Genomic DNA, 21,695 nt, shown 5'->3' with positions numbered 1-21,695 from the left:
ATTTCGCTTGCGATGTTTCGTTCTCATAGCGAATGATCGTCATAGTGGTAACAGTTTCGCAGCCAACGCCGGACGTAGGCTGTCCCATGACTTTTGGTGATGCGGGTGGTTCGACTTGTTCAGACCATACTTCACCCCTACCGCCCCCCCCCCCCCCCCCCGAAGTTACAGTTCAACCATTCGTATTCACGCATATTTATTATTTATGCAGATTTTCTAACAGTCTTCTGTTTGCGTCTTGTTGAAATCGTATTCGTATTATGGTGCAGCAGTGAACTCAATTTGACCTTGTGGGCTTCACTAATCGGGGACTAAACTGAGCGCGCCCGAGCAAAGGGAGGCGTGCGGCGATGACCCGTGGTGCCGTTGCTCGTTCGCCGTTGTAGCGCAGTGTTCGAATGTGGCTTGTCATGGCCCCCCCCCCCCCATTAATATTTACGGAGTCCCGCTACACGGCACGGCAGTGCTCTCGGTTCAATCGTTACGGCAAACTCGCGCGTTGGCGGAGCGCAGCCTGACGACGACGACAAAGCGAGCGCTGCGCCGGGCCGCCCACCCTCGTGCCACGGCGTGTGCAAGTGGCCGGGCTGCGAGGCCCTCCGTGAGGAGCACTCCCAGTCCCTGCAGTGAGTACCGCGCGGTGCACACGCAGCAACGGTGAAACAACTCTCAGCCAAATTTCGATTTAAAGCTTCCGTGACTGCAAGGATTCATCTTCTTTGGTTCTTTCGGTAAAGTCACCACGTAGAATGAGAATAAAATAAAATAAGACAATAAAAATTATCACGACGTTTCGGCCACAACACAAGCAGCCTTCTTCAGGTGAAAGAACAGAACTGTCGGGACGACAGAGCTTCAATTTGAACTGAATTTGAACAGAACTGTCGGGACGACAGAGCTTCAATTTGAACTGAATTTGAACAGAACTGTCGGGACGACAGAGTTTCAAATTGAAGCTCTGTCGTCCCGACAGTTCTGTTCTTTGACCTGAAGAAGGCTGCTTGTGTTGTGGCCGAAACGTCGTGAGAATTTTTATTGTCTTATTTTATTTGATTATTTTATTCTTTCTACGTGACTTTACCGAAAGAACCAAAGAAGATGAACTCTCAGCCAGTCGCTCGCTCGGTCTCTCTCTCTAGTCGGCGGCCGGTCGTGTCTCATCATCTCTGTTGTATCGCTACTGCTAAGGTTGCACTCATTACACACACAAAGTTCTTGCTACAGACGAACCACAGTACCTTGCCGATCTCATCAAGGAGCGTAAACCATCACGTGAACTCCGGTCATCCTCGCAGCAGCAGCGGCTTTTGGGCTCAGCCATCGAACAAAGACGGTCAACCGCATTGCGCGCTTTCAGATGCGCTTCTGGGGCCGTCTGGAACGCTCTTCCTTCCGATATTAGGAAGCCACTGGAGCTATGCACTTTTAAATTGTCTAGATTGAAAGCTCATTTCTTTAAAACTGCTTTTTGTGTTTTCGTTTGTTGTCCGTCCCCCGCACCTCCGATTATCGCGGCTGGCTACGTGCGTACGTATATGTGCAACAACGGTGCTCAGCGCAGTGCTGCCCTGTTTCCTGACGTGCGTGTCGGTTGAGTCGATGGGGCAGGTCGCGCGTGCGGGTCCAGTCTGTTCCCCACCTCCTTGTGGTCATGGAAGGGGCCCCCTACCTCCAGCGGTGCCCTGTGTGGGGCACTCTCAGGGCTGCTCCTTTACAATTCCACATCTCTAAGGCCACAAGACACCAAAGTTGGGTAAATATCTAACCCCACGAAAATTAGGTGAAATGTTTACACGTGTAATTTTATATTAATATATGCTCCACTCCCAAAGTCGTTCACAGCCATAGTTTGCAAATATACATTCACACTTGATTGAGTAAAAAAATACGCGTGTTTTTGTATTCGTGAAAGGAACCCACTGTTTGACTCGACGGCGGCTTCCGCGGATTTTTCATACGGCCCCCACTAACGACGCGCACTTGTTTTGGCTAGGAGGGAGGCCCAGAGCGGCTCCCGGCTCCAATCGGGCCTCTCTTGAGAGCGGGGTGTGAGCAACGGGGTGAGCGACGGGGTGAGCGACGGGTTGAGAGAGGGCGTGAGTGACGGGGTGAGTGAGGGGGTGAGCGATGATGCCACGGGGTGGGCGAGGGGGGATTACGGGACAAACGAGGGAGCCGTGCAGAGAGTGAGAATGTCGGTCTCGCGGGTTATGAAACGCGGGCGAGCTGGGCGGGTCGGCGGGTGAGTGGGTGACCTCGCGGGTGAGCGAGCGGGCAGGTGAACGAGCGGGTGTGCGAGCGAGCAAAGGAGTGAGCAAGTAAGGAGCACAGTGGAGCAGCCTCACTCACGGGGAGGGATGCTGGGGGCGGCAGCAGCGTCACTCTCGTTCCAGGTCAAACGTCAACGAGGGCTGAGCCGTCTAAACCTGACCCCGTGACCTCCGCAAACCTCGCTCCCTTCTCCTCACCCCCCCCCCCACCCATCCTCCGCCACCGCTTCAACCGCCGCCCACCATCACCACCACCGCCACCACCACATCGCGACTGCCGCCACACAGCCACCGTCGCCACCACCTCCACCATCAGCAGCCGCCACACTTTACAGCCTCGGCGGGGTTGACTGGCGCGGGGTGGGGGGGTCCCCCAAGAGACGATGACCGAGGACAGACGAGTCGAGGAGTGGCGGACGGGGGGCCCGGTGGGCGGGGGTGTGGGGGGGCCGGTAGGGGGGGTGGGGCCTTGGTGGGGGGGGGGGGGGGGCAGCTCTTCGGAGCTCCCGTGCCGATCCAAACCCACGCGACGCACAGGGCAGCGAATCGCTCGCGTAGAAATCATATTGGATGGCGGTTTAGGTTTGTCTGCGTTGCGCGTAGATGAGTTCTCTTGAGCCCCGTCCAGCCACCAGGTGCCGCTACGTGAACTCACCGCGGTGTTTATAAAGAGAGCAGTTTATTCTCAATCACAAAATCGCGACAGTGCAAGCAATTACCCTATTCCCCAGCTTAAAAGACGCACCTTTCCCCCACCTCCCCGGTTATTTTAAAGCAAAAGTTGGGGGTAGGTGCACCCACTGGCGGAGCCAGTGGGGGAGGGGGGGGTGGGGTGGCACGTGCCCCCCCCAATGATTTATTAGTAATAAATCGGCATGTTGCGACCCCCACTGCCACTGTGTAGCATATTATTACGTGCCAGGGACTCTATGAGATGACGGGACAGTAGTCTGAGTCCATAATTGGCAATAAGTAACGGAAAAGCAGTTATAAGTGACTCGCAGAATTGTGCACAGTTGAGTATACAGAGTCCACGATTTCCCTGAAGTCATCGACACCTTCAGCGAGCGCGATGCCGATCACTAACAACGCGGTTCGAATTCGACACCTCGATCAATGGCCGTGCCATCGCCGCACACGCGTCAAATAAAAAGCAAGGGACAAGTCCTCACTTAACTAGCAACTCCTCTATCATTTTTCGTTGCTGGAGGGGTTTCCCCCGCTACCTGAAAGTCCTGGCTCCGCCATTGGGTGCACGCATCTTATAATCCAGCAGCTGTGCGCGTGTGTTGGTGTGTGTGAGAGGCCAGATTTTGTCTTTACTCGATCGACACCTTTGCCGAAGGCGAGGGTGCATCTTTACTGTCCGGGGGAGCGTCTTAGAATCCGGAGACTGCTGCAGCGTGCTCGGCAAGTGCCGCGATTCTTTCCTCCAAAGCCGAAGTTCGGTCCAGCGGCGCCGCGTTGCCGTTTTGAACGGAGGACGCGAGCGCGACCATTTTTCTACGCCTCCCGTCTCTCCCTTCGTCGTCGCGCTCGCGCGGTGGTGGTGGTGGTGGGGGGGGGGGGGGAGGGGGCGCTGCCAACGACGTCCCCCTCCACGGCCGCGGTTTGCCCCCCCCGTCGCAGGGCGCGTTCCTCCTCCCCTTGGCCCTCGAAAAGGTTGACGGCAGTGGGAAGGGGGTCGGCCCCCTTTTCCGTGATGCGGCTTGGCGTTCCGGCTCTATACAGAGGGAAGGGGGCGGGCGGGGGGGGGCGGTGGTAATCCTCGCGGAGCGAAACGGGCACCGGGAAAAAGGGAATGAGACCAAACGGAGTGGTGCAGGACAGCGGAGGCAGCCACCTAAAGAGAGGAAACAGCCGAGCGGAAGAGAAGCCGAGAAGGAAAGAGGAGACAACCAAGAGAAGTGGGGGGGGGGAGGGGGGGGTCGAAAGCGAGAGAGCGAGAGAGAGAACCAAGTCTCTGTCACCACGAGGGCCTGAGCGGTGTTGAGATATTTCGCAGGCGGCCTGGTCAGTATCAGTCGCCACTTGTCCGATATTTACGCTGCGACTGACAGTTCGCTGATTAGGGCCGAGCCTTCAAGGGCGGAGTGCATCGGGAGAGAAGGAAGGACGGACGGACGCGAAGAAGGGAACAAATGAATGGCGAAGGAATCCTCGTTTCAATGAAGTGAACCGAACAGGGCCCTTACATTGTCACCGATTTCGTGTTTTATATCACGGTGCTGCTGCTGAACGGTCAGCACCACTGGACTTGCAATGCAGACATCGCCGGTTCGATTCCATCCCCGCGTGCGGCGGTTCAAGCAATGGGGAAAGCTTCTTAAATCCCGCCCCCCCCCCCACCACCACCCAACTTTGTCCACCCAACTTTGTCCACCCTGCTGTGTCCACCCAGCTGTGCGAATGGGTTGACCATTCGCAGTTAGTCGATCAGCAGGTCGCGTGCAGTGAGGTAAAACGTGGGTACTTCCAGCTCTCCCAATACATCCGAGCGGTGTGCAAGAGGAGACCAATATCCCCACCGGAGCAGCTCTCTGTCTAGAACTGCCTCTAGTAACGACCCTTCCAGTAGTGCCATGTGCGGGCAATCGCAGCGCTGCGCCCTGGACGACGTTTATTTTTTTACATTCACCCAATAACTGGGAGCAGGCTTCACCTGCTTTCTATTCCAGCTCTTTAAAGAACGTCCCCGATCATTTGAGTGAGTAGAAAATACGACACGTCCTTTGGAACTTCCCGATACGTACACTTGGCGGCCTAGTCTTCAAAAAATGTTTTTTACATACCCATTTTACCCCCCCAAACGTCTGTGAGCACCAGTTTGTTCAGTGTTGTGGGGAGCGGCACTGTAGGGGTTAGTGCGTTGTGCTACGAACCCGGCGACCCGAGTTCGATTCCAGCTCACAGCCAACACCGGTGATGATTATCTGAACCGGTCCTGGGCCTCCCCTAGGTCGGCTCTCCCTCAATTGGGTCCCTGGTGCAATCTGTAAACATCGCCACTGGGGAGACAAAGGCGGCCGGGCATGGTGTTGACCACCCACCCCCTGGTGTGCCGTTCTGGCCTTCATAGGTGCTCACTAGCAACACCTGCCCCAACAGTCTGTTACAGGCTATACGGGGGTCCTTTGTCTTTGTTAAGTGTCGTAGTTGCCTTGATATTTGTGAACGGACGGCCATGACCGCCGGCGTCTTTGCGAACGGGGGGACATGGCGCGTGCGGGGACCCGGGGAGTCAGGCGGAGTGTTTGTCGCTACTTTGGCAAGCGGTGGGCTTGACAGCGCCGGTGTCAAACCGCGGCGCTCAAGCGTCCATTGTCGTCGTTACAGAAGGGCTCGTCACGATGTGCGGTCTCAATAGAAATGCGCTTAGCTCCTCGCGGCCCCCCAGCCACGCTGGAATCCGGTTGAAACATCCGCGCGATTCTCCCTGCGCCGTGTAGATTGTCGTGGAACGTCAGTCGAACTCGCACCGTGCTCTTCCGCTGCGTAGGCCTCAGCTTTGCTCTCCATACCGGACCCCGGTGAGGATCGGCGTCGGTAGGCAGAAGCCGGGGTCGCTCACCGCCGGCCGTCAGTGCGCACACTCTGAACGTCGTAAAACGATCGCGCGACCAAGTGTCTCATTTTTCCGCTTGCGCGTCAAGCCGCGCTTTGGTAGGGGGGGGGGTGGGGGGTGGGATGGGGGGGGAGGCGACCCCCTATTTTGCGCGCGGCTCCTTTCAAATTGACCGCGGGCAATTTTTTTTTCAGCGCGTGTGTGCACGTATCCGCGCGGTGTGTGGCACCGAATCCGTAAAACATCCGAAGAATCCTAACAAAGAAAATCCCCCTCTCCACCTTTGAAGGTCCCTGTCCAGCGGCGACGTTCATAGCGCCGAGCAGCCCCTCGTATTTATTTACTTTATTTATCCGTCCGAGTGTCCTCACACAAGGTGCACGCTGACACTGTGTGCGTGCCGCGCGGGGACAGTTTCACAAGCGGCTCCTGTTTTTCTTGTTGGGAGGGCCTGGCCGAGCGAGACCTCCACTGCGGGGCGGGGAGAGGAGAGGCCTGTGATGGGGGGGGGGGCACCAGTGGAGGAGCGGTGGTGCAGTGGTTAGGCTACTGCACTACGAAGCCAGTGACCCGAGTTCGAATTGCCACTCTCACGGCCAATAACGGTTGCGCGAATATTTTAACCGGTTCTGGGCCTTCCCTAGGTTACACACTCGGTGCGTAAATATCAGCACTGGGGAGACAAAGGCGGCCGGGCGTTGTGTTGCTCACCCACCCCCTAGGGTGCCGTGCCAGTCTTAATAGGTGCTCGCGAACAGCACTTGCCCCAACACGGGGGGGGACCTACCTTTTGGTTGGGGTGGGCCGGGGGAGTTATGAAAATAGCATTTGTGGAAGTTAAAGAACAAAACTCATCATCAGCCATGATCAATCCACTGCTAGATGAAGGCATCCCCCAAGCCGTTGCCAATCCTTCACGATCCTGCGACACAGACGATCCCCTTACAACCTCCACGCTGTCGCTGATTTCATCGCTCCATCTCTCCTCCTCAAACTGGAACGTCCGCCGGGATGCGTTGCATTCCTTGGCTGTTACTTTCCGTCCTCATTCTTGACCATGGGTTTACCGTCCCTTCTTACCCTTGCTTGCAAATCCCGATCTCTAAAGCAGGCCTCGACCATTCAGCGTGTTTTACGTCTGTGGAAGGTCTCAGTCCGGTCGACGACAACTTAGCGGCGTGGATTTGACGGCGTCGCTCGCTCGGCCTGGTCGACTCACGCAAGTCAAACACGGAGTCAGAACTCTCTCACTTATTCAAGTGAGGGGCATGCAATTCCCAGCCGCACCCCCCCCCCGCTCCAATATCATTAAGTCAGCCAATCAGTGAACTCAGTAAATATTTTATCAACATATCTAGGCAGTTGCCATTAGACTCCTTACTCGTTTCGTTTCCTGTACTAACTCGTCTCAGGTTGGAGTACTAACTCATCTCGGTTAGAGTACTAACTCATCTCAGGTTAGAGTATTAATTCGTCTCAGGTTAGAGTACTAACTCATCTCGGTTAGAGTACTAACTCGTCTCATGTCAGAGTACTAACTCGTCTCTGTTAGAGTACTAACTCGTCTCGGTTAGAGTACTAACTCGTCTCAGGTTAGAGTGCTAACTCATCTCGGTTAGAGTACTAACTCATCTCGGTTGGAGTACTAACTCATCTCGGTTGGAGTACTAACTCATCTCGGTTAGAGTACTAACTCGTCTCAGGTTAGAGTACGAACTCGTCTCAGGTTAGAGTACTAACTCGTCTCGGGTTAGAGTACTAACTCATCTCGGTTGGAGTACTAACTCGTCTCAGAGTATTAACTTGTCTCAGGTTAGAGTATTAACTCGTCTCAGGTTAGAGTACTAACTCATCTCGGTTAGAGTACTAACTCGTCTCAGGTTAGAGTACTAACTCATCTCAGGTTAGAGTACTAACTCGTCTCGGGTTAGAGTACTAACTCTTCTCAGGTTAGAGTACTAACTCGTCTCAGGTTAGAGTACTAACTCATCTCGGTTAGAGTATTAACTCATCTCGGTTGGAGTACTAACTCGTCTCAGGTTAGAGTACTAACTCGTCTCAGGTTAGAGTACTAATTCGTCTCGGTTAGAGTACTAACTCGTCTCAGGTTAGAGTACTAACTCGTCTCGGTTAGAGTACTAACTCGTCTCGGTTAGAGTACTAACTCGTCTCAGGTTAGAGTACTAACTCGTCTCAGGTTAGAGTACTAATTCGTCTCGGATAGAGTACTAACTCGTCTCAGGTTAGAGTACTAACTCGTCTCGGTTAGAGTACTAACTCGTCTCAGGTTAGCGTACTAACTCGTCTCAGGTTAGAGTACTAACTCATCTCGGTTGGAGTACTAACTCGTCTCGGGCTAGAGTACTAACTCGTCTCAGGTTAGAGTACTAACTCGTCTCGGTTAGAGTACTAACTCATCTCGGTTAGAGTATTAACTCATCTCGGTTGGAGTACTAACTCGTCTCAGGTTAGAGTACTAACTCGTCTCGGGTTAGAGTACTAACTCGTCTCGGTTAGAGTACTAACTCGACTCAGGTTTGAGTACTAACTCGTCTCAGGTTTGAGTACTAACTCATCTCGGTTGGAGTGCTAACTCATCTCGGTTGGAGTACTAATTCATCTCGATTAGATTATTAACTCATCTCGGTTAGAGTATTAACTAATCTTAGTTAGAATATTAACTCATCTCAGGTTAGAGTACTAACTCGTCTCAGGCTATAGCACTAACTCGTCTCAGGTTAGAGTACTAACTCGTCTCAGGTTAGAGTACTAACTCGTCTCAAGTTAGAGTACTAAGTCGTCTCAGGTTAGAGTACTGACTCGTCTCAGGTTAGAGTACTAACTCGTCTCAGGTTAGAGTACTAACTCGTCTCAGGTTAGCGTATTACTAATCTCAGGTTAGAGTATTAACTAATCTCAGTTAGAGTACTAACTCGTCTCAGGTTAGAGTACTAACTCGTCTCAGATTAGAGTACTAACTCATCTCCGTTAGCGTATTAATTAATCTCGGTTAGAGTACTAACTCATCTCGGTTAGAGTACTAACTCTCCTCGGGTTAGAGTACTAACTCGTCTCGGGCTAGAGTACTAACTCGTCACGGGCTAGAGTACTAACTCGTCACGGGCTAGAGTACTAACTCGTCACGGGCTAGAGTACTAACTCGTCACGGGCTAGAGTACTAACTCGTCAAGGGCTAGAGTACTAACTCGTCAAGGGCTAGAGTACTAACTCGTCACGGGCTAGAGTACTAACTCGTCTCAGGCTAGAGTACTAACTCGTCTCAGGCTAGAGTACTAACTCGTCTCGGGTTAGAGTACTAACTTGTCTCGGGTTAGAGTACTAACTAATCTTAGAGTACTAACTCGTCACCGGCTAGAGTACTAACTCGTCACGGGCTATAGTACTAACTCGTCACGGGCTAGAGTACTAACTCGTCTCAGGCTAGAGTACTAACTAATCTTAGAGTACTAACTCGTCACGGGCTAGAGTACTAACTCGTCTCGGGCTAGAGTACTAACTCGTCTCAGGCTAGAGTACTAACTCGTCTCAGGCTAGAGTACTAACTCGTCTCAGGCTAGAGTACTAACTCGTCACGGGCTAGAGTACTAACTCGTCACGGGCTAGAGTACTAACTCGTCACGGGCTAGAGTACTAACTCGTCACGGGCTAGAGTACTAACTCGTCACGGGCTAGAGTACTAACTCGTCACGGGCTAGAGTACTAACTCGTCTCACGCGTGGGGCGGTTGCCTCTTTACGGCTGGCCACGTCTTCTGCCTCCTCTGCCACCGCCGCGCTCTGACCTTGGTCGGGTCACTCGCCGGCTGCGACGACGGCGGCGGCGGCGGCGGCGGCGGCGGCGGCGGCGGCGGCGGCCGCGCCGTCGACCCGACCTGGAGGGTTCGGCCGCCGGTGGCGTTCACTTTTTTATCACTTCTCTTTCCGGGGCGGCCAAATCGCCGTCGCGAGTCTGGGCGCGTGCGGTGGGCTCCCTCGCCCGGGGCCTCCTCGCGTCGCGTAGCCCCAACCCCGTTCGCTAAGTGGCGTTGACGTGCGGGTGGCGGGGGCGAAGGAGGTGAATGATGGCTCCTGGCCGGACCGGACGGGCTGGCGGACGGGGTGCGGAGGTGCCCGGGTTGCTCGCGAGGTCAGGAGGCCCCGCTTACAAATCACCGATGCGGTGCGGCGGTGGCGGCGGCGTCAGCGGTGGAACGAGCGCTGAGTTCAAACGCGCGGCCGCGTACCATCGTCAGCTCGGTAACAAAAGCCACGGAGCGAGGTGCCTGGACGGCCCGGGGCGTCCAGAGCTCAACTCCACGTTTCAACCGGGGGGGGGTGTGTTCGTGTGTCGCGGATTCATGGCCTCCGCTGGGGCTCCTCAATGACTGCGCACGACACGCGTGATACAATTACGTCGAACTCTCTCGAGTCCGCCAGTTGCGATGACCGCATGCTGCCGCGTATTTGCCACGGACCGGGCGAGCGGTTGGGAATGGCCCGGTATATGACGGCATGGCCCGCATCTCGCCGGCATTTCCCCCCCCCCCCCCACAGCACCAAGCGTGTGTGCCGGCACCGTTCCGAATGGTTCCTATTCATAGACAACGCCGATTCATTTCTCGTCGTCTTGAGTGGCTGCGTAGAGCCCCGAACTCTTCCTGTGCCCCGAGCGGCAGCGATTTCAGAAAATCCACCGCCGCATCGCGAGGTCACCGCTTCCCAGACGGCGGGGGGGGGCGGGGGGTGTGCATCAATACGCTTGGAACCCACCCCCCCCCTGCTGTGACGCTCTCCGACCCTGCGCTCGTCCTCGCTAGCGTCAGCCCGGGATGATAGCGATCCACATCCCGAGCCGCTTTGCGAGGTGACGAGGCGGGGTGACGCTGTCGTCGCCGCATCGAGGCCGGAAAGGGGTGTTTTTTATTTGCTTATTATTGTAAAAATTTGAGCAACGCTTGCTTGCTTGGATCGTTATCTGGTTTGGATCGTCATCACGAGAATTATCATGACCCATGTTACAGGACGGACGTAGAAAAACACATTGCCGGCGTTCAACCTTGTTTGAAAAGCTTAACAAAAAAAGGGGGGGGACGGGGACAGGCGAATTCTCCGTTTGCGTAGCCTCCGGAAGGCCGTGCCCTCGAGTGCTCAGGCACACATTTAGTCTCCCTCCGTTCCCTCCTCTCCCTCCGCCGTGTCTTCCGAGCGGTGGACGGCCGGTGCCAGCGATCGCTCTCGGCCTCGGCGGCTGCGTTGCGCGGCCGCGCATGATTTACGTTGATTTACACCGCGCGGTCTCACGCCGTGCGATAATTATCTGACCCGCTCGCGGATCAGCAACTCCGGAACCGCCCACTCTCCTCCCACCGCTCGCTGTTGCCGGCGCCGCGAGCAAGCGAGCGAGCTAATGCCTTGCCCAGCGTACGTGCGCGCCCGTGTTTTAAATTTACGACTTTCATCGTACGGGGCTTTAATTCGTTTTTATGTATTTTGTTTCAACTCGCCACGACCTCGCTCACATCATGCCCCAGGTTGGGGCCCACGTCCGGCCTCCCCTGCGGGCCGTTCGGTATCAGGTCGGGCCCACGTCAGGCCTCCCCTGCGGGCCGTTCGGTATCAGGTCGGGCCCACGTCAGGCCTCCCCTGCGGTACCGCCATCCGCCCCGTGTGTTTCCAGCGCTGTTTGTTTTTGCAGCGGCCGGCGCGCCGCGTCTCAAATGTCACGATCGAAAATTACCCCGCAGCCAAGCTCCGTAAAAATAATAATAATAATAACAAGTACAAAGAAATGTTCAGCTGTAAAAAATGATGTCTGTCAGCATGTGTGTCTTCTGCGCACAAAGTGTGTTCCAGCAGCAGTGATTTGAGCGGTAATCTCTCGGACTACTCCCTTGGTCTCTGTCAGCTGAACTTGCTGCAGTGCAGCCCTCCGATGTGTTCTCCGGTTGTGCCGCGCGTCGTAGCAGTCGCCGTAGTCGCGTTACTCATCTCTGCCGGGGGGGGGGGGGGGGGAAGATTCGATTATCTTCCTGCCTATGGCGCGAAACGTCGGACGCCACGCCAAACAGCGCGCGGCGCGAGCAGAAGAATACTGCGCTGGTTTTGACCTGTCCGAGTCTCATCGGCAGGGAGCGACCGCTGTTAAACAAACACCCTTGGGTTGCCTGGGCGTTACTATAGGCAAGAGCATTCCTCGAGCACAGTGGGGCCCGCTGAGCTGTTAAAGTTAACGACTGCTTAGACTTAAATATACAGACGTGGAGGGTTACCTTGGGATGGTTCACTCCGCTCGAGTTAAACTACGGAACATCCAGTCGTTTAAAAGCAGGGTACAAACCGGCCTACGTGGTTCTGTACATATACATATCCTTTTGGTACAAAATCATCTCCAAAGTGCTGACATTTAGATGCCACGCCAGGGGCTCATTTAAGGTTGAGATGACCCTGAGAGAGGCCCAGGACCAGTTCAGATATTGGTCATCGATTTTGGCTGTGATTGGGAATCCGAACTCGGGTCGCCGTGTTCGCAGCGCAGTGTGCTAACCACTGCACTACCACTCCCCACACACACACACACTCACGCGTGCGGTGCCTTTCACTAAAAGTCTCAAGGCTCCGTGAATGCAAAGAATGAAATGTTAACGAACGAAAGAAAGAACCGGTTGGCTGAATAAGAGCCAAAGCGAAGCAAAACGAATCGGAGAGTAACATTTTTTTTTTTTTACAAGAACGTCGGATTCGAGTTGAGATTTGAAGACGCCCAACGCTGTCAGGAGCCTCTGCCCTCCCCAGGTGGCTGTGGCGAAGAGGAGATGGTAAAGTACGCTCGCAAACAAGAGAGGAGAGGCCGTAAGGTGACACCGCGGGCACGATGGTCTTTGATGGCCTCAGTCCGCCCCTCTCATTACTTTCCAAAAATAGTTGCGAGTCCCTCCTTCAGAAGAGATGAACAGGTTTTCTGGGGGCATTTCCTCTCTCGGCGCCTGTGTCTTCTGTCCTTGCGTGTCTTTCTCACACTGCGCCTGTGTCTCTCTGGCTCGCCGCATCGTCCCCGTGCCTCCGTGTGACCCTGTGTGTCCCTCGACCTGTACCGCAACGGTCATCTGTAATCGTCGTCGTCTCTGTCACTCGCCATCATCATCAGCAGCAGCAAGATCACCATTATTACCAGCAGCAGTATCACCGTCATTGTCACCAACAGTATCATCAGCAGCATAATGGCAACGATCGTCGTGATCGATATCATCATCATGATCATAAATCGTCATCATCACTGTCAGTCACCGTGATCATCATCACCACGAAACATCATCATAGCCAGTGGCATTTAGCAAGTGACCGGAACACAATGGCTTGCTGTTGCACAAACACCTCAAAGGCATCTATTACACCCACATTCTCTACGTGGAGACGCGGGGGAGAGGGGGGTGGGGTGCGCGGGGGGGGGGGGACTTCCCTTTTGACAACGAGCCGCACGCACGCCGAAGATGCGTATCGTCATCTCTGGCTCCGTGGGGACCGCCGGGTCTCCCAGCCGCCGCAGGTGGAGGAAGGTGACATTCGTAATGAATCAAAACAAAGTTCGGAAAGGGAGGAGGGGGGGGGGCAGAGTTGGCGAAGAGTGGTCGTGGTGTGAACGGTATTGTGCAAAGCAAGGTATTCCGATGATCCATTGAATTTGCCGAGGATGACGCTCGCCTATGGAGCTCGGGGCTGACGCGAGAGCGGAACGCTGCCCTACGTCGTGGCAAGGAGCTTCATCGGTGAGAACGGATCAAGCGCGTGGGCACGCGTGTGAAGAGTCATGACGACGGCGATGATGGCGTCTGTGCAAACGTGACAGCCTTGTCGGGCCGCGGAGAGTTAATGACGAGAATTTGGGCACAAAAACTACCGGCACGTGGCCCAACCCAAAAGCAAACATGGACGGTGGTATTGGCTACGAAAACTTACGTTGCGAGTTATCGTGAACATCAACAGCTGCCCGACACACGTATCTCATTCATGCATTGTGGCCACGCAACCCAAACTATCGACGATGTCGTAAACCCATCCAGACACACAGAGATGCACAGAGACATATTGAGATACATAGACACACGTAGAGATACATTGAAAACAAAGCACAGGAGGGCGATTGTGGCCATGCAACATCAGAATTATGGACCACATGTTAAACAACTTTGGTCTCCGCTCCTTCAACAGCAGCGGCACTACACGAACTCTCCCTGCTCCTGGAGCCCTCTCGTCGTGGCAAGCAGCAGACCTCGACGTTGGCATCCTGCACACAATGCCATCACGTGCACGGTTAGATTAGGACCGTATCGTACAAGATTTTAAAAAATGTTGAGTGTGTAACTTCCGATTAACATTTCCATTTTTCTCCCCCACCCACTCTCTCCCGCTCTCTCTCCCGCTCTCTCTCTGTCCCGCTCTCTCTCCCGCTCTCTCTCGCTGTCCCGCTCTCTCTCTCTGTCCCGCTCTCTCTGCCCGCCTTCCCCGCTGCCGCGCAGACGATCGTGCAGTCGGGCCGGCAGCCGACAGTGCTGCAGCAGCTGTGCCTGCTGCCATTCCAGTACTTCAGCGAGGCTCGCCTGCGCCGGGTGCTCTTCCCCACGCTGCTCTCCGCATGCCACCGCAGCCCCGTCAACCGCAGCACCCTGCAGACCGAGCTCAGCTGCACGCTGCTCACATCCTTCATTCAGGTGTGACGCCGTGGATCCGTATTCATGGCAGCGAGGACGAGGAGGGTGGAATATCTCACATTAGCGGTGGAAGAGGGGAGAACCCCGTGTAAATGTGGCTCTCCCTCCTTCCACCCGCCACCCCTCCCTCGTGTGCCGTGCCAGCCTTCATAGGTGCTCGCTAGCAGCACTTACCCAGTTTATTGAAGGCTATATACGGGGGATATACACAAACGTATATACAAAAACGTGCGTGCGTGTGTCTTTGTGTAGGAGACGATCCAGGCTGCGTCTTCTACCACACGCAAGTACCCAGGTAAGGGACCCTCACCAGCAGCTCATTTAACCCTTTAATTCCCAACTCACTGTCTGCACCCTGGCATCACTTACCCACCCACCCAGACACTTCTTTACCCACTCAACAAGTCAATGATTCACCCACTCACCCACCCTTTCACTGCTAACCCACCAACTCATCCACCCTACTCGTTCATGCACTCCCTTACTCAGCTATTTACCTACACATCATCAGCTCACTTACTCACCCACCCACTCACTCATTCACCCACGCATTCACCCACAAATCTACTCACTGACACACTTATTCACCCATCTACTCACCGACCCACTCTATCGCTCACCCACCCACGCGATTCACCCACTCAACCAACTCGCCTGCGCACCCACCCGCTCATCCACCCTCTCGGCAAGCTGCTCGCCCTCTCGCTCGCAGACACTGGCGGCGAGGACGACCTGGACGTCTACAGCCGCTTCCCGCAAGAGCAGTGGGAGGGCGCGCTGCGCTTCTTCAGCGACGGCGCGGGCGACGCGGCGAGCGGCGAGCCGGCAAGCGGTGGTGGCGGTGCCGGCGTCCCGCCGCACTGCGAGCGCTGAGTTCGCCGCCGGCCCCACCGGCTAACCGGTGAAGCGACGGTGGAGTCCCGGCTCCGGCATCGGTGGAAGACAAGAGTGTTGGCGGCCTTAAATTAGTACCTGGTGCGGTGCGTAAAACGTCGTCCCTGGGGAGACAAAGACGGCCGGGCAAGTGGGCGTGGGGCTGGCCACACCACCCCCATGTGTATGCTTTGCCACCACCCCAACCGTGCGTAGGGTTGCCTCCCGTCCTTGTGTTTCCCAGGATCGTCCTCTTGATTGGTCGCTGTCCTGGGAAATCTCTGAAGTCTTCCCCGGACGCCAAAAGTCCAGTTTGTGTATTTGTCAGTTGCGTAAGAAGACACCACGACTACAGTACACAACGCATTTCTGTAAGGCTCAACCAGGGCACCTGTACCCACACGCTCACCTACCCACTCACCTGTATACCCACCAATTCCACTCGCCTACACACTCACCTGTATACCCACCAATTCCACTCGCCTACACACTCACTCACCTTTACAGCAGTTCACCTCTAGGGTTAGCCACTTGTCCTGGTTTTGCCAGGATCGTTTTTCTCACGTTGTTGAAGCAGCCTCTGTCCCGGGAAATCTGTCCGTCTTTCCGGAAACATTGAAAGTCCACGCGTTTTTTTGTCAGTTGTGTCATTGTACCAGTAATAATATTTCGACCGCAGTGGAGATGACGCGCTCACAAGTAGTTCCCACCTCTTCCGACATTTTGCGACATATTCTTCTTGTTTCCGATGATACGTGCCGGTGTTTTTGTTCATTTGGTGGTGGCAACCCTTGGCTAAAATGCCCGGCAGGGCATTTAACAGGGCAGCGTCCAATAAAGCCGCCGCTGACTTGGGGACACGATGGCCCAGCACCGGTGCACCGCTCCGTAGCCTGGGTCGTGTCTCTGTCCCCCGTGTGCGAGCGTGGGAAAATTCGTCTTATTCCTGCTCGAGGCGAACATCGGCGAATATCTGAGCCGCGTCTGGGCCTCCCCTGGGTCGGCTCAGCATTAAATGAGTACCTGATGAGGCCGTGCAGTGAACAGCACCACGCGGGGAGACGAAGGTGGCCAGCCCGCTCCCCGCGTGCGACGCGCAGGCCTTCATTGGTGCTCGCTACCAGCTCTTGCCCCTATGGGCTGCGTAGGCTACACTGGGAATCTTTGTATTTGCGTAAGGTCAATACGGCGGTGTGTTGCGTCTGCGCGCCGCATTGCGAACCCGCGTTTTCCCAAGTTCGATCCCTGCCCGTGATGCACCGCACGGAGGTTTGCATTTAAAGTCCGAACTTAACCCGAGCTGCGTCTCCGTGGACTCGCCCTTAAAAACAAAAAAGAGAGAGCAGCCGGTGCGGTGAACCTTGGAGTACTCGGGGAGACGGCGGTTCGGTGCGTGCGGTGCCGGCAACGACATCACAGCCTCGCACGCGCCCTGCGGGGACTTGTAGGTGCCTCGCTGACGGGGCATACCTTTTCGGTCACCCCTCTGGCATCGCTATCTCACCACGGGTGTACACACGTGTGTGTGTGTGTGTACACACGTGTACACACAGTGTGTACACACACACACGTGTGTGTACACACTGTTCCTGCTCCCAGTAAGCGACGTGACGACCGCGTGGTGGAGGCGCCTGTGCCGTTTGCGAGCCGCACGCTGTGGGGAGGCCCCTCTGCGCATTTTGCTCGGTGCGAGCATTCGTGGTTACAGCAAGCCAGTAGCATAACAATACCTTTGCGTATTTATCTGAGTTAATTGCACTTTAGCGAACAATTAAAGGGGGGGGAGGGGGTGGGGGTCGTCGTCGTCGTCGTCTTGTCGGGCGTTTGCGGTAAGTAAAATGAAAAAAAAAACCCCGAATGGAGCCGCGTTTTGTGACGCGCGGACACGGCGGCCCCCTCCTACCCAGCGTGCCCGCACCACGGTCAGCGGCGAGCCAGGACCCCGAGTCCAACTCCGTCCCAGCGGCCCCGAGCTCTTACGGACGCGTTTTCTTTCGTTATCGGCAGCGCGGTGCCGCGCCGATTCTGGATACCCCCCCCCGGGACACCTTCGAACAAACTCTCCCCTCCATCTCGACCTCTCGTCGTCAAAACTTTTGTTGTCCGTGGCGGTGTCGTAAAGGTTTAGACGCCTTGCTACTCGGTCCGTGCGTGCGTACGCACGCGTGCGTGTGCCCATCATTTGAACACGACCCGTGGCTTCCAGTTAAAGGGATTCAAAATTTTAACTATTACTGTGGTGATGGTGAGCAGGGCTGCGCACGGATTTTGGCATCGCTCTGGCGGATCGCTCCGTGCGCCATTGGGAGGGATCGCTGGGTTAATGGTGATCCCTGTGCCTGTGCAGCGGTGTCGCGTTTGCAGGCAGTGCAGCTGCAGTGAGGCGTACGTGACGGAGAGGGGTTAGGGGGTGAAAGACACCCCTCGGAGTGGGTTGGACAGCCCAATTTCATTCCTTACACCAGGGCCCATTCTAACCACGCCACTACGCACGCTACCATTATAAACCCATAGGCAAACATCGAGAGCCATGGACCGACGTAGAGATCAATAGACACAGAAACCCATAGACTAACACGGACACCCATAGAGTAACTCGGAAACCCATAGACTAACACGGACACCCATAGACGTACACGGAGACCCATAGACTGACACGGAGACCCATAGACTAACACGTACACCCATAGACTAACACGGACACCCATAGACTAACACGGAGACCCATAGACTAACACGGAGACCCACAGGCTGACACGGAGACCCATAGACTAACACTGAGACCCATAGATTAACACGGAGACCCATAGACTAACACTGAGACCCATAGACTAACACTGAGACCCATAGGCTAACACGGAGACCCATAAACTAACACGGAAAAAATTAGACTAACACGGAGACCCATAGACTAATACGGACACCCACAGACTTACACGGAGACCCATAGACTAACACGGACACCCATAGACTTACACGGAGACCCATAGACTAACACTGAAACCCATAGATTAACACGTACACCCGTAGACTGACATGAAGAGTTCTCGCAGCTATCGAGAGTGCAGGCCCTGCAGCTGCACGTTGCCGCGAGGATGGATTCCTTCCCCGTGCTCCAAACGGAGGAGACACGTGCTAGGAGGCACTTATTGTACATTGTTTGTTCGTCACCTTATATTAATATAATAAAGCTAATTTAACAGACTTGAGCGACTGAAACAATCTTCAGAGGCTTCTAAACAGATGTGCTGTTGTTGTTTGTACACGTGTATGAATATCTTAAGAGATGTTTCAATGTAAAATAAAACAATTACCGCAGTGTTCGTTAAATCGAAGCCGGTGGGTTTTTTGGTTGGTTCTCAAGAAGAGTTGTCACGAGTCGTCCTTGCATCGGTCGCGATGTTTGGCTCATTTCTGTTTCAAAAGAACGACCAATTTCACTCCCTTCTATTTCCAGATCTCCGCGTCAAAATGTGCATTTCCCCCCTTGCACGCGCCCTGTTCAGCCTTGCCTCCTCGGCCTTTTCCCACGCCCACCTCCCCCTTGTAAACCCAGCAGTAGTTTAGAATTTAAACCACGCGAGCCTTTGCACTGGTTCTTTTTATTTGCCGTGCCTGGGACTCATCGGCCAGGATCGTGCGAGCCAAACGCAACTCATCCCTGTCGTTCTCAGGCCACGTTATTTACCAAGTTTCCCTCGGGGGTGGAGGGGAGGGGTCCTCCCGTGCAAAGAGCGACAATGATCATCATCATCATCGCCGACGCCGCGGCTCGCGCCGGCCTCGAGCGAGCTTTATTCACAGCCCCTGCAAACGCTCGGTCGCGTTTTGAGTCGCTCGCCTACGAAGTTTACTTTTGCATTTGTGTTCGCCGCATTAATTCGCGCAAATTAACCCAAGTGCCCATTGTCGAGTTTTATTAATCCCAACAATTGCCCATTCTGCACCTCTCAGCTCGCACCGCCACCACTCGTCAATTCCCTTTTAATCTCCTCGCCTCTATCATCCTCCACTCCATTGCAGTCACTGCACCCAAGCCACCATCATCATTCCACATCCCTAACATCACACTTTCCATCCCCCCTCCCCATCACTCTCTTCCCTGTCTCCCCATCACCACCATCACTCTCCTCCCTCGCCCATCACCCGCTCCTTCCTGTCACCCCATCACTGCCAGCAACTCTCCTTGCTCTCACCTCCATCACCACCATCACCTCCCTCTCACATCACCTTTCCGTCCTGTCACCACCCCATCACTCCCATCACCCCCTCCAACCTCTCTCCATCACCTTTCCTTCCTTCCTTTTCATTGCCCCTCCATCACTCTATCCTCCATCCTCCTCCCTCTCCCATCACCTCTCCTTCCTCTACCCCCCCCCCTCTCTCCCCCCTCGTCTCACGTGACTGAGCGATGCCGAATGTTGATAAGGAGCCGCCGCTGGCAGCGAGCGCTGTCTAGACGGCGCGGGGGGAGGGGAGGGGCGGATGGAGGGGGGTGGAGAAGGAGGGAGGTGGGGGGGGAGGTGCGAGAATTCCCTAAGAGACGCGTGCACGCGCGTGGTACACAGACCGCGCGCACGCGCGTGGTACACAGACCGCGTGCACGCGCGTTGTACACAGACCGCGTGGAGATACATAGAGACATACGCAGAGATACAAGCACGGTCACGTGCGGGCACATTCACACGTGGGTGAAAAGGGGGCATAGAGAGCGCGTGGAGGGGAGTAGAGTGAGAGGGGGAGAGGTAGGAGAGTGTGGAGGGAGTAGGGTGAGATGAGAGGGAGAGGTAGGGGAGTGCGTGGAGGGGAGTAGAGTGAGAGGGGAGAGGTAGGAGAGCGCGTGGAGGGGAGTAGAGTGAGATGGGAGAGGTAGGAGAGTTCGTGGAGGGGAGTAGAGTGAGATGAGAGGGGAGAGGTAGGAGAGCGCGTGGAGGGGAGTGGAGTGAGATGGGAGAGGAGAGGTAGGGGAGTGTTGGGAGGGAGTAGAGTGAGATGAGAGAGGTAGGGGAGTGTGTGGAGGTGAGTAGAGCGGGTTGAGAGGCGAGAGGTAGGAGAGTGTTGGGAGGGAGTAGAGTGAGGTAGGAGAGTGCGTGGAGGGGAGTGGAGTGAGATGAGAGTAGGAGAGTGTGTGGAGGAGAGGTAACTCAGAGATTCGCGGGCTCTCATCCAGCGCGGTGTCAGAGGCCAGGGGGTGGGAGGTGCGAGCCGATGAGGACTTCAATCGCAGCGGGCCCACGCTTGAGACCACCGCACGCGACCACACTGTGCACTGCTGGCGTGGAAAACTCGGCTCCCTCCCCCCCATTGTTTCGGGCTGCCGCGCCCGGAGGTCGGATAGAGCCGGCGACCTCCAGATTGGCAAAGTTGCCTCGCCGTTCCACCACCGCCGTGGTGATGGTTTCAAGTTTCATTTATTAGGTATGGCCTTGTGAGCCACGCGGCTCTTGAGCCGCGTGCAACCGCAACAAACAAAAAACATGAACAGAGAAACATCTTAAAGCGGCGACGCGCAACAGAAACATCCTGGGATAAACGAGCAAATCTCGTGAAGGTTGTTGATGTGCGCCGAGATCGTGAAGAGAGGCGGGGATGAGAGTTGTGTATGGGATGGAGTGCGTGGACAATTTACCCCCACGCGCAGAGACGCAACCATATGCGGTACAGCCGCATTCAACCAAAGACAAAGATCCCCCGTATAGTCTGCGCGGACTGTTGGGGGCAAGTGCTGTTAGCGAGCTGCACCTCCGAAGGTCGGCATGGCACACGAGGGCGGGGGTGGTGTTGGGTGGCCGGCGACCACCGCCCAAGCCGCCAGTGGCGATGTTTGCGCACCGCACCAGGTGCTAATTTTAGGCCAAGTCGACCTAGGGGAGGCCCAGAACCGGTTCAGATCATCGTCACTGGGTGTTGGTAGCCGTGCGCGGGAGTCGAATTCGGGTGGTCGGGTTCGTAGCGCAGCGCGCTGACCGCTACACCACCGCTCCCCATCGCTCCCCCATTGGCACGCAGATCGTCACCGACGAGCTCAATTGACACAATCGTATAGACACGTTTACAGACACTCTCAAAGACGCATTCACGTACAGACACGTTTACATACAGACACATTTACAGACACTCTCAAAGACGCATTCACATACAGACACGTTTACATACAGACACTTTTACAGACACTCTCAAAGACGCATTCACGTACAGACATATACAGACACGTTAACGGACAGACACTCTCAAAGACACATTCACGTACAGACACTTTTACAGACACGTTAACGGACAGACA

At 55.2% G+C, this 21,695-nt stretch overlaps 1 protein-coding gene across 7 annotated transcripts in view; it reads left to right on the top strand.

Moving 5' to 3' along the window:
* The window catches only part of SCAPER (S-phase cyclin A associated protein in the ER), a 219,358-nt gene extending 200,616 nt beyond the window's left edge, over positions 1–18,742 (top strand). For all 7 annotated transcript variants that reach the window (XM_076075118.1, XM_076075117.1, XM_076075115.1 and 4 more), the window contains 3 exons: positions 14,348–14,539; positions 14,792–14,834; positions 15,252–18,742. In XM_076075118.1, coding sequence (XP_075931233.1) covers positions 14,348–14,539; positions 14,792–14,834; positions 15,252–15,412 — 396 coding nt within the window. In that variant the 3' untranslated portion in view covers positions 15,413–18,742. The remainder of the gene's footprint in view (positions 1–14,347; positions 14,540–14,791; positions 14,835–15,251) is intronic.
* The last annotated feature ends 2,953 nt before the right edge of the window (positions 18,743–21,695 follow it).

This window comes from Petromyzon marinus, chromosome 52, assembly GCF_048934315.1.
Source record: "Petromyzon marinus isolate PM22_M1 ecotype Great Lakes invasive population chromosome 52, UKy_Petmar_22M1.pri1.0, whole genome shotgun sequence".
Lineage (NCBI taxonomy): Eukaryota > Metazoa > Chordata > Hyperoartia > Petromyzontiformes > Petromyzontidae > Petromyzon > Petromyzon marinus.
Note: the sequence above shows the minus strand (reverse complement) of the source record. Positions and strands in the feature narration are given on the sequence as shown.